Raw genomic sequence first — 12963 nt, forward strand, 5'->3', positions numbered from 1 at the left:
AAGGGTCTTCTCTTAGCGAGCTGCAATGCCTCTGGCTCTTGTTTTCTCCATCAATTCAATTTCACGGTTGATTAATGTTTCGGTTGTGCACGTGGTTCGGATCACTACTGTCCATGCATTTTTTCCACCAGGTCCGGCTCATGTTTAACTACTTATCACCGTGAGGTCATCTCGTTCAGTCCCTTGGCTTCAGGGGCCCGGTGACCGTTCTCGTGTTGTCCATTAGGGGTACTATACGGTTGTAGGCGGGTTAGTGTCTCAAGTTCATTGTAGGAGATGGTCATGGTTATGCGAGTCCTATTGGTGCCGCATAAGTGAAAAAAAAAAAAAGAAGAAAAAGAAAAAGAACTCCGCCATTGGTCTCCCACGCGTGTCTTCTCCGGTTTAGCACGCACCCACGACCCCACTAGTAGTCTCGCACGCATGGTTGCTCCGTTTCAGTTGTATACATACGACTCCGCCATTAGAGTCTCTCACGCATGGCTTTCTCCATTTTAGGGTTTCACATACAACTCCGCCATTAGAGTCTCTCACACATGGCTTCTCCGTTTTAGTGTTTCACATATAACTCCGCCATTAGAGTCCCTCACGCATTACTTCGCCGTTTTAGTTTTACACACATTTCTCCGCCATTACAGACTCTCACACATTACTTCGCCGTTTTAGGTTACACTTATAACTCCGCTATTAGAGTCTCTCACGCGTTACTTCGCCGTTTTACTTTCACACACATAACTCCACCATTAGAGACTCTCACGCATCACTTCGCCGTTTTAGTTTCACACAAACTCCGCCATTAGAGTCTCTCACATATGACTCCGCCATTAGAGTCTCTCACGCATGGCTTCTCCGTTTTAGTGTCACACACATGACTCCGCCATTAGTCTCACGCATGGCTTCTCCGTTTCAGTGTCATACATATAACTCCGCCATTAGAGTCTCTCACGCATTACTTTGCCGTGTTAATTTACACATATGACTCCGCCATTAGTGTCACGCATGGCTTCTCCGGTTAGTGTCACACATATGACTTCGCCAGTAGAATCTCTCACGCACGGCCCTGCCATTAGAGCCTCTCATGCATGGCTTCTCCGTTCTAGTTTTACACATATGGCTCTGCCATTAGAGTCTCTCACGCATGGCTCCGCCATTAGAGTTTCTCACGCATGGCTTCTCCGTATTATTTTTGCACATATGACTCCGCCATTAGAGTCTCTCACGCATGGCTCCGCCATTAGAGTCTCTCACGCATGGCTCCGCCATTAGAGTCTCTCACGCATGGCTTCTCCGTATTATTTTTACACATATGGCTCCGCCATTAGAGTCTCACGCATGGCTTCTCCGTATTAATTTTACACATATGGCTCCGCCATTAGAGTCTCTCACGCATGGCTCCGCCATTAGAGTCCCTCACGCATGGCTTCTCCGTGTCAATTTTACACATATGGCTCCGCCATTAGAGTCTCGCACGCATGGCTCCGCCATTAGAGTCTCTCACGTATCGCTTCCCCATTTAAATTCTACACACATAACTCCGCCAGTCGAGGCTGGCTGCGTGGTCCCACAACCAGCAGGTTCCATGTCTTTTCTGCCTTCAGACCCGCTCGCATGGCTCGGTCATCTGTGGCTTGCAATACAATTATCTTGTGGTGACTCGCACGCGTGGCTTGCGCCATTAGAGTCTCTCTCACGTTATCGTTTTCTCTGACTTTTATTTTCTAGGTTGTCAGATTCCTCCTGGAACATCACGCCCCCTTTTGTCATGTCTTCTCTTCTGGGGTTTGCTTCTTTCTGCCACCTTAAACTCAAATGTCATACAACGCCATCATACTCTATCTCACTGGCATTCTACACCACATGCTAATCTTACACCCTAATAACATCAGTTTCATGGCCTCTCACCAAATCATAACCATACTCAGAGGTATTCAGAAAGCGGAACCCGCACGTCCAGCCCAGAGGCTACCCATTAACAATCATATTTTCAAGGCATTATCCGACTTACTAGACGCCAAGCCTTCTGAAGCAGATACCAACTCCATCATCAAAACAGCAATTTACTTGGCCTTCTACGGTTTCCTGAGGCCGGGGAATTCACTACAACCTCCATGACCCAAGCCACACCTTGTCTTCTTGTCTCCCACTTGGCGAAACACATGGATCATTACATCCTGACCTTACCTCACTCCAAGAGTAGTCAGCACTTACCCGTCAACATTTCATGTTACCCCACGCACAACAGATGGTGTCCAGTCAGGGTTCTGGATGCTTACAGACAACGTCACAAGTTTCTACCCTCTCAACCGCTACTTCAACTACATGGTTCGGTACTCACCACCACCACCTTCATGACCCATGTCAGGTCATCCCTCACACAACTGGGCCTCAACGCAGCCAACTACTCAGGGCACTCCTTTCGCATTGGAGCCGCGTCCACGGCCTCCAGTGCCAACGTCCCTACTCATGTCATCGGGAAATTGGGGCGCTGGAAGTCATCCGCTTACTCGCGATACATTCCCAATCCAACACAAGAGTTAAGAGATGCTTTCCAAAACATGTCGGGTGGAGCTATTCATGTATATATTTGACTACAATAAACTGGTTATTTCCATTTTTGCCCTCTTCTTTCTCAGGCCTACCTCATCCTCGGTTTCGGCACACCACAACCGACTGCGCTTATTCCCTGCTTTCCTAGGGGTCTTCACTGTACTACCGTAAGCGCCTAACACAAATAAAGATATATTATTAAAAAAGCATCGGATTTTGGATCTTAAAATGATGATGTGGCGATTCGCTTTAAGTTTGGGACTGCAATATCCAATCAAGTCAGCGGTGCCTTAATAGTCCTTGAGACCTGCCCTGCCAATAAAATACCCAGGAACGAGGCAAATTATTGACTAACGAGACGAGGGGCCCCGTAAGGTGCAGGCGCTATTGATAACTTGCATTACAATGAGCCCGTGCCCTTACTGAATGGACCTGATGGGTTCACATTACGTGCAGCATATTTCTATTCCGTGTCAGCTGCTATTCGCGGTGTTCCCCGGCTATGAGGGGTGTAAATGGCACCGCTCATTTGTACAATGATGTTGTGTTTAATATTGTCGATTATTTGAGATGGAGACGCATTGATTTTCTCGCGATTCGACCTGTGACACTGATTGCTTTTGTTTTCCCTGGCACTGCAGATCCGTTGCATGCAGCGCACAGAAATCAATACACAGGAAATGGGATTTTGCAGATATCTGATTTGGTCCAGCAAGATTATGTTTTACATGTAGAAGGAGCATGGCTATCCAAATCCGGTGTAAAGAATTCAAATGCATTTCATTATTATTCCGCACTGTACCGTAATTAATATCAGCGACCTCCAATGTCACGCAGGGTATCCTATTATATAGAGCAGTCAGCTGCACGCCAATGCATATCTGATAATCTGAGCAGATATAAACCAGCAAATCCCAGGCACCATTTGCACATTATCCTTCATGACCATATTCTACACATCTGCATGATGTGTTAGCCATTTTCAGCACAGTAATGAATATCCATAAATATAAAGGAGAGTAGGAAGCCAAAAGAGGCACTTATCATTTTAATCAATATTTAAAAAAAAAAAAAATAAAACATGGCTACCTTGTCACATAGCATATTCTATATTTTTCAAACCAGCCCCTGGATCTGAATACTTTTGTAATTGCATGTAATTAAGAATTTAGTATAGCCACCGAGTTATTCAATAAAATGTGTCTGTATAGCGCCACCTGCTGTTTATTCTTATTTTATCATTTCGTCCACCTTACTGAGGTGGTCGCACACGCTCAGTTTAAATCTTCAACCGCCACCAGCCATATCTTCTGTTAAAAGCAGAAGCAGGTACAGGGTGAGAGCTGCAGTAAAAAGGACACTCCCTCCGAGAAAGAGCACACCCCCTGAGCTGTGATAGGGAGCGCTGAGACACTCCCCCTTAGCTGTGATAGGGAGAGCTGAGAAACGCCCCCTGAGCTGTGATAGGGAGAGCTGAGACACGCCCACCGAGCTGCAGCATAAAAGACACGCCCCCTGAGCTGTGATAGGGAGAGCTGAGACACGCCCGCTGAGCTGCAGCAGAAAAGATACTCCCCTGAGCTGCCAGCTTGATATACAGTAAATCTAGCAGAGCAATGAATGTGGAGATCTCTGGATCCATGTGAGGTACAGGGCTGGTTCTAGCTTTGTTAGAAAGAGATTGTCATGTTCTATATGATGTCTGATTTTCATTTTTTTATATCAATCATGGCATAACCGATTTAAAGTTTATAGGACTGATGAAGACAGCTCAGCACCAGATTCGCCTGACTTCGTCAGTCCACTTGATTTTGAATGGAGCCTGTGAAAAGCCTCGTATTCTGGGAGAGTCTTCAGATCGGACTTGTCTATTCTCCGTTACCGCTGCGTGGGGCAAAGGTATTGAAATCAATACTAGGTACGACAAAAAGGCATTCTAAACCGACAATATTCACATTGTGGCAGTGCAGTGCCTCTGGACTGAGGCTTTGCAGGCCAGACACTGTCCGTCCAGCTGGTTTATTTCAGGGGGGAAAAAAAGACAAAAGCAATGAAAGAAACAACATTTACAGAAAGGCTGCATTTTTTTCTGTGAGTAAAAGCTGATTTGACAAGTATTAGCACAAAAACATGCAAACACACATGCGACACACAGATGTAATGACAGCAGGCTGATAAAAGCTTCCTGCCCGTAACAGCCCACTACTGCCTAGGTGTATAAAGAGCCATTTTGTGCCTAAAACTGATATCCCAGTGGCCGTTATCTCAAAACTTAAAGGGGTTGTCCCACGAAAAAAATCACATCTACCTTTTGTAATTGCATGTCAGTAAAAATTAATTATAGCTACTGAGTTGTGCACTGAAATCTATCTGCTGTTTGTTCTTTTTCTAATTTCACTGTCCACCTTACAGGAGGTGGACGCACATGCTCAGTTCCATCTTTCAATTCGCACTGGCTGTAGCAGAAGGACACGCCCCTGAGAAAAGTCACGCCCACTGAGCTGTCAGCTTGAGCTATATCTAGCAGGGGAATTGGAGCAATGAATGGGAAGATCTCTGGATCCATGTGAGGTCCAGGGCTGGTTTTAGCTTTGTTAGAAAGAGATTGGCATGTACTATGTGATGTCTGATTTGCATTATTTACATTACCCCTTTAACACAAATAGTGACGATGACAACATCAAACATATTTTTCGGTGCGGAGGCACAGATCGGAAACACACAGAAGCCCTTCCGTGGGCTTCCCGGGTCCGTGCCTCCACTCTGCAAAAGATAGGACATGTTCCATATTTTTTGTGGGGCAGCGGAACGGAACTACGGATGTGGAGAGCATTCAAATGAATGGGTCCGCACCCGTTCCGCAAAATTGCGGAATGAATGCGGACTCATTCATACGGACGTCTGAATGAGCCCTAAAATGGAATAATCAAAGAAGGTGCGAATTCAAAACCAATGCGGTTCGGACAAACGCACGTCATCCTTAATCATGGCAAGAATCTGCATTGTACCCGACAGGTGTGGCTTACCCTTACAGACCTTCACCCGACAGCAGTTCCTTGTTCTCCAGGTTCTATGCTACAGCTCAGAGGGTGTACAGAGCCGTAATATGACTGTGTGCATGATTCCTAACGGCCTGTAACGTGGACTCGTTCTACAGTATATGTGATATTCCATTCAGTTAATGATAGGTCTTTATTACACAGAGTTTACTTCCCCCCGGCCTCCCACCCATCAGCCTTTTGTGAGGTTTCGGTGGAATTGCTTTGTGTTGACATTTATGTATATGCCGACTTATTAAATTATTAATTACATCCAAATAGCGTTGGGCTTTTATTGTTCGCTCTCTCTGGTGTGTTTCTCAGATCTGGTTTGAAGAAGGTTCGTTATATTAGATTTTGTGTAAATGACTATATTTCTATTTTGTGGTTGCTGAACCTCGGCATCAGTTATTAACGCAGAAGTGAATGGCACAACAGTCCCGGGGATGGGACACAATTATTGGTGCCCTTTGATGGTGATTTCAGCTGCACACTGGATTTGAAAGGTTTATGCTCCTACATTTATTTTCAATTTAAACAGTATTAGATTATAATTATTATTATAATTATATAATTATTATAAATATATATATATAATTATAATATTACAGTACTAGATGTTAGTTACAACTACAGTACCTAACTAGACTAGAAATATCTGTCTATAGGCAGCTTAGGGTCCTTCAACATGGGCAGATAGGCTGCCTGGTATCAAGTGCCGATCGACGCTAATTATCTGCATTTACATGTGTCAATTACCTTTAGTACGAGGATGAATGATCAGAAATACGATCATTCGTCCCCAGGCAGTTGTCATCTGTCGACAGCACTTCTATTTTCATTGGTTGATGTGCATACTTATCAGAGGCTGAGTTGGATAATTTGACGTTTTTATACCCCGTCCACTGAGAACATCCCAGAACACCCACTTTTAGGTGGGGTCTGCATAAGCCCCTACCCATTTTTCGGCTGGGAGAAGCCATATTTAGCAAAACTGTCTTTAAATATTTGGGACAATCCTATCACTGATTCCCAGAACGAAAGGGAGATGAAACCTCTTTGGCGCTGCTCAGAGATTTCAACTAGTCTGCATTCCAAACAAAATGTCCATTCAGATCACTGAAATGAGAGGGGGGCGTATTTACTAAGATAAGGCTACTTTCACACTAGCGTTAATATTTTCCGGTATTGAGATCCGTCATAGGGTCTCAATACCGGGAAAAAAACACTTCAGTTTTGTCCCTATTCATTGTCAATGGGGAAAAAACGTAACTGAACAGAACAGAATGCCCCAAAATGCATTCCGTTCCGGTCTCATACCGGAGAGCAAACCACAGCATGTTACGGTTTGCTTTCCGTCCTAGGATGCGGAGCAAGACGGATCCGTCATGACCCCCAATGCAAGTCAATGGGGACACAATAGAAAACGGCTTGGCTATGTTAGAGATAATACAACCGGATCCGTTCATAACGGATGCAGACGGTTGTATTATCAGTAACGGAAGCGTTTTTGCTGAACCCTGCCGGATCCGGTAAAAACGCTAGTGTGAAAGTAGCCTAAATGTGCCAGAATTCTGGCTTCATTAGTGCTAAAAAAAATAAATAATAGAATACATGCTATGCACCACAATTATTATGTGTTTTAGACACTTTCTGTGCCTTATTCGGCAGAGGGTGTGGATTACTCGGGAAAGGGGTGGTTTAGCATAAAGGGACGTGGCCAATGGTGCGCCAATATGCACCAAAATTTGGCACAACCAATAGGTGGTGTGAAAGTCAGACAAAAGTGTTTAAGGATGCACCGAATTTATCATCCAGCATGGACCACTTTGATAAATTTGGATTAGTAAATCTGCCCCAATCTGCTTAGAACGTTGTACTTGATTTTCAGCAACAGAAATCTCTAAGCAGCGTCAAAAGGGTTTCCGTGCTGCACTGAGACCGGACCGTGATCTGGGATCCCAGACTTCTCCAATGTGATCTTCATTTATCTATTGATGACATATCAGAGGATCATTTGATCACGGATTTCTACTTTAAAGGGGTTGTTCAATTAGAATAATTACTCACCGTCTCAAACCCCCTCAGCGCTGCTGTTCTCCCATCTGGCTTCTTTTACATGACAGCAGCAGCGACGTGCCCCACATGTGACTGCTACAGCCAATCATTGGCCTCAGTGCCAATACTGCTGAGGTCAGTGACTGGCTGCAGCAGTCATACGCAGAATACGAGCATATCACTGATGCAGACAAAAATATGACATTGTAGTTGAAGTGGTGGGGAGGGGATGATCAGAGCGAAGGGCGGGTTTGAGTCAGTGGTAACTATATTTTCTTTTTTATTTAATTAATTTAATTTAAGGGATGAGTCTTTTCGGGGTTTTTCCCGGAGTACAGAACCGATGACCTATCTTTCCAGGAAGCAGCCCACCATGAACTGTAATAGTCTATGGTTGCCTAAATGAGCACTGTGGGGGTGTGACACATTGCAGATGTGGACGTGGAGTGGTATAAGAAAGGGGGCGTGCTGTTGTCCAGAAAACATCGGCACCGCATTTCATGCACCACACTATGCTAACTCCTGGATATTAAAAGTTGACAAGTATGAGGTTGGGGACCTGTTACATATATTGCACTGGGGCCACAGCCAAGTACTGCGCTCCTTTATGTCCACAACTCCCGTAGAGACGAATGGAGTGGTAGTTCTCATGCCCGACTTGCCGCTCCGTCCTATTTCAGGAGGCTCCGAGGGTATATAGGGTACCCGTTCTCGTGATCAGTGGGGGTCCCAGTCGTAGGACCCTCATGGATCAAATAGCAATCCCCCCCTATTCTGTGGATAGGGCATAACTTTTAACAATCAGATTACCCCTTTAAGTTACCCCTCTGTATGGTGGAGATCATGAGAACATCCAAATGTATGGAGTAACCCACTGTCATGGTCACACAAAGACTGCACCCCTACAGGGCTGGCTGCGTAAGTGACATCTATGGATAATGGGAGTGTTGATCAGTGGAAAGCCGGCAGTGACAGGGGAGTAGTCCTTGTCTCCTTACTGTCACATGCAGCCCCTGAGCAGATGAACTGAATCTGCTGCTACCTACACGCCACGACCAGATGGCCGCTGCCATATTATACTGACAACAGATCTTTTTGCAAGTGACAATAAGGTGCGTGATCCTCTCCGTCCCGTCTGCTACACATGATGGAGAGCACTTCTTTACTGGCTCTCTGAAAGCATTAAGAGGATGAATACGTGGCGTTCATTTCTATTCACGTCCAGAACAGACGCATAGATCCTACACCATCACAGACCGTCACTCTCCAATTAGTCTTCCATCATTAGAATTGATAGCAAATGGTGACATCTTCACACACAGTCTCTTTAGGGTGATATGTTATAATCTCGTAGGTACAGCATAAATAGTAATTCCATAATACTGTAGACCATCATAGGAACTGCCTAAGTAGCACTTCCCTAATATACAGTTATAGGAATGACTGATGCTGTGTTCACACAGGGCGATTTTTATGGGGCATTTCTACTGTAGCTAACATGGCTGATCCACAGAATTTTGCAAAAATGCATGATGGGTGAAGGTCCCAACAAATCTCTGTGGCTCCTGTTATGGTAAAGTATCTGGCAGTTAAAGGGGTTTTCCAGTATTTTGCTGTTGATGGCCTATGCTCAGGAAAGGTCATCAGTATCAGATCTGTGATAAGTCAATCACTTATTCGGGAGTAGCTCTGGTGCTAGGACTGCACAGCTTTGTACATTGTGTAGCAGATGGAGCTGGTGACTGCAGCACTGTTCCCATTCACTTCAGTGGGGGCAGTGCTGCAGTCAGCAGCTAAGTCCACTACACAATGTACATAGTTGTGAAATTCCAGCAGCAGAGTTAGGCCTCTTTCACACGACCGTATGGCTTTTTCAGTGTTTTGTGGTCCGTTTTTCACTGATCCATTGTTCCGTTTTTGTTTGTTGTGTTTCCGTTTCTGTTCCGTTTTTCCGTATGGCATATACAGTATACAGTAATTACATAGAATCAATTGGGCTGGGCATAACATTTTCCATAGATGGTTCCGCAAAAACAAAACGGATACGGAAGACATACGGATGCATTTCTGTATGTATTCCGTTTTTTTTGCGGACCCAGTAACTTGAATGAAGCCACGGAACGTGATTTGCGGGCAATAATAGGACATGTTCTATCTTTTAAGGGAACGGAAAAACGGAAATACGGAAACGGAATGCATACGGAGTACATTCCTTTTTTTTTGCGGAACCATTGAAATGAATGGTTTCGCATACGGACCGTATACGAAACGCAAAAAACAGCCCGTGAATGGGGGGAAAAACGGTTGTGTGAAAGAGGCCTTACTCGGGAACAATTAACAGGTAGGGCGAGGGGGTGTCAGACCAATTTTATACTGATGACCTATACTAGGGATAGGAGTTAATATCAAAATACTGGAAACCGCCTTTAAAGGGAATCTGCCACCACACACCTCCATAGTAGTAATCCAAGAGCAGTCTCAGATTTTTGCATATCTCCCCCTTTGGCACAACTAGGGCCTCTCTATTTTTTTTACTTTCTTACTTGAATAGGAGGCATATTAGTAAGTGGTATGGCTTTGCTGGAACGTGGATGTGGTCTAACACATGACATTTTGTGCCAAAATTGCACCACAATTCTGGCATAAAATTCTGTCTCAAAATAAACCAGCCGATAGAGTCGGAGAAAGGAGTCTATCATCCGACCTGAGCCCCTGAGCCACTAAATGCAGGTCTAGACAGCCTAAGTTCATGCCATCTACAGGCTTATTAAAGGGGCTTTTCCAGGTGTTTAGTATTGACCACCTATACTCAGGATAGGTCACCAGTATGTGATCGGTGGGGTTCCGACACCCTGGCCGTCAGCTGTTTGAAGAGGCTGTAGCGCACGGCCTCCTTGCAGCTTACCAAGCACAGTGACGTCCATTGTATAGTGGCTGTGCTTGGTATTGCAGCTCAGTCCTATTCACTTGAATGGGACTGAGCTGTGCCTTGGCCATGTAACCGTCACTGGCCTAGGAAGAGGCTGCAGTCTACGTCTGAACAAACTACATATATTATTGGCATCTATTGTACTACTAAATCGGTTTTGTTTTGTTTTTGTTTCTTTTGCAATTTAGACTCGTGGAGTCAAATCAGGGCAATTAGCTTACCCTTAATTCTGTGCTTAACCTGGTAGTCCACCAATTATGTAAAGGGCTTGCTATGGTCCCAAGGGTCTCACTTTCCTACAGACAATGATTAACCCCAAAAAAGGGGTGAAAAATAATGCAGTTCTAAAGGGGACACAGGTATTGCCCATCTCACAGCAGTTCCCACATACTATCCCGTAGTATGCACAAATGCTACAGAGGTTATACTTAATCTAAGCAAAGCAGCTTACTTACTTCTCAGGCTCCTTCTCATTTTGCTGCTTTGGTTGTGGCAGTAGAACGTTATTAACCAGTTCAGTGATCCCACTAAAGGGAAACCACCTGTTTGAATAAGCAAATAATGCAACTTTATCACCATAAGAACAAGTGACACGCCCGAAATGTCACCCCCAATCACTACAGACAAGCAGAAAGGAAAAGCCAGTAGCCAATGGAGAAGAATGGCAGCTTCATAACTCAGCCAGCAAGAGAGGAACACAGGTCTTACATAGAAAAGTAGTCCACAAGCAGGCAAAGGTGTCAACATCCAACCAATGTGGATGGGGTAAGAAAGCTGCATGCAGCCATCTTACAAGCCAGTCAAGAAGCACAAGACATACTAGGTGCAGTCTATTCAAGGACTCGAGTGACCTAACACCACCAAAGTTTGCAGGAAGCGAAACACAGCAAAACAAAAACAACAAAAAACATGAAAAAAAGTCAAGCCTACTGCACCGGGAGAAGAATTACTTACTGTGATAGTTGAGGTTTTTGTTCTTCTTTCACCCTAAAAAGATAAGTGTGCACAGCTCAGTGCAATATACAGCAAATGCCCCACTGGGATGAAAATGTGGGGTGCTTCATATTACCAATTATTAATGGAAACTGTCAAGAAGGGTAGAAACAAAATTTATAAAAACAACTTTCAGTGTGAACTAAAGTCTCGAGCATGTTGGAACTACTTGATGTGCTGAAATGCAGCTTATTGCCTGCAACATGGACCTTACGTACCTATGGATGCATATATAGTAAGGACTGGATGAATCATATCATGTAATTCATGTAGACCCGGAAGCATGAGTGAGCCAAGGACGTGTGTGTATGGGGGGGGGGGGGTAGGGGCGGAATCGCTGTCTGTCAAAGAAGCTGTCTGTCAAACAAATGTTCAGCTGACGGTATTAGATAGATATCTCCCCTTCATCTCTAAACTTCTGGAATGTCCCTTACAATCTGGCATTCTCGCTCTACACTCGATAGAAACCAAAGTGTCTCATGATCTCCTGACAGCAAAAAGGAATGGCAACTACTCGCTTCTCATTCTCCTGGATCTCTCTGAAGCATTTGCCACTGTAGAACACAAACTTCTCCTCAGTAACTATGCTCCACTCTATTAGCCTCAAGGACACTGCTCTCTCTTGGTTTTCATCCTATCTATTTGGTTATTCTTTCAGTGTATCATTTGCAGGTTCTACTTCTCCTCTTCCTCTTGATGTTGGGGTTCTTCAGGGTTCAATCCCAGGTCCTCTCCGTATTTCTCCCTCCACAGCCCTTGTCGGACAGACCATCAGCAGATTTGGTTTTAAGTACCATGTCTATGCTTACAACACACAACTATATACCTCATCCTGTGACATCACTCCTGCTGTACTACAGAACTCTAGTGATTGTCTGGCAGCTGTCTCTAATATCATGTCCTCTCACTACCTGAAACTGAATCTCTCAAAACTTCTTGTCTTTCCCCATCTACTAAGCTACTTAAACTTGATATCACAATTTCAGTCAGTGCTACTACCGTAACTCCTGGTCAGTACGCCCGATGTGATGGGGTTATGCTTGACTTAGATCATCCTCATGTTGTCTGCACCTAAAGAACATCTTGACAGCTGACAGATGCTGGAAGCATCCAAAGGCCCCTCTTCCACAAGAAGGGACAGCAGGACTTTCCTACAGATACAGGTCTATATTAGAATTCTACATCCTCAGATTTCAAAGAACCATATTCACATGAAGCACTCCTCACATCTGTCCTATTACTCCACGAGGGACACTGCAAATAATCCATAGTTGAAAAGTGATCAAAGTCAATAAAAATGGGCACTTATGGTTTATGGCTTTTGATTTCATAAATGTGGGAAATGGTTAATAACTATATAATAAAATCCTTAATGTAATGACTTCACTGGTACATACA

The 12963-nt window shown here is 44.4% G+C and overlaps 1 protein-coding gene across 14 annotated transcripts in view; it reads right to left on the bottom strand.

Annotated features, from left to right (window-relative positions):
- RIMS2 (regulating synaptic membrane exocytosis 2) overlaps positions 1 to 12963 on the bottom strand; it is a 578844-nt gene that overhangs the window by 498591 nt on the left and 67290 nt on the right. For 13 of the 14 annotated variants that reach the window (XM_044295812.1, XM_044295801.1, XM_044295800.1 and 10 more), the window contains exons 2-3: positions 11527 to 11559; positions 11028 to 11114 (exon numbers count right to left, since the gene is read on the bottom strand). In XM_044295812.1, the coding sequence (XP_044151747.1) occupies positions 11028 to 11114; positions 11527 to 11559 (120 nt within the window). The remainder of the gene's footprint in view (positions 1 to 11027; positions 11115 to 11526; positions 11560 to 12963) is intronic. The other variant, XM_044295802.1, reaches the window with a different exon arrangement.

The sequence above is a fragment of the Bufo gargarizans genome, chromosome 5 (genome assembly GCF_014858855.1).
Source record: "Bufo gargarizans isolate SCDJY-AF-19 chromosome 5, ASM1485885v1, whole genome shotgun sequence".
NCBI lineage: Eukaryota > Metazoa > Chordata > Amphibia > Anura > Bufonidae > Bufo > Bufo gargarizans.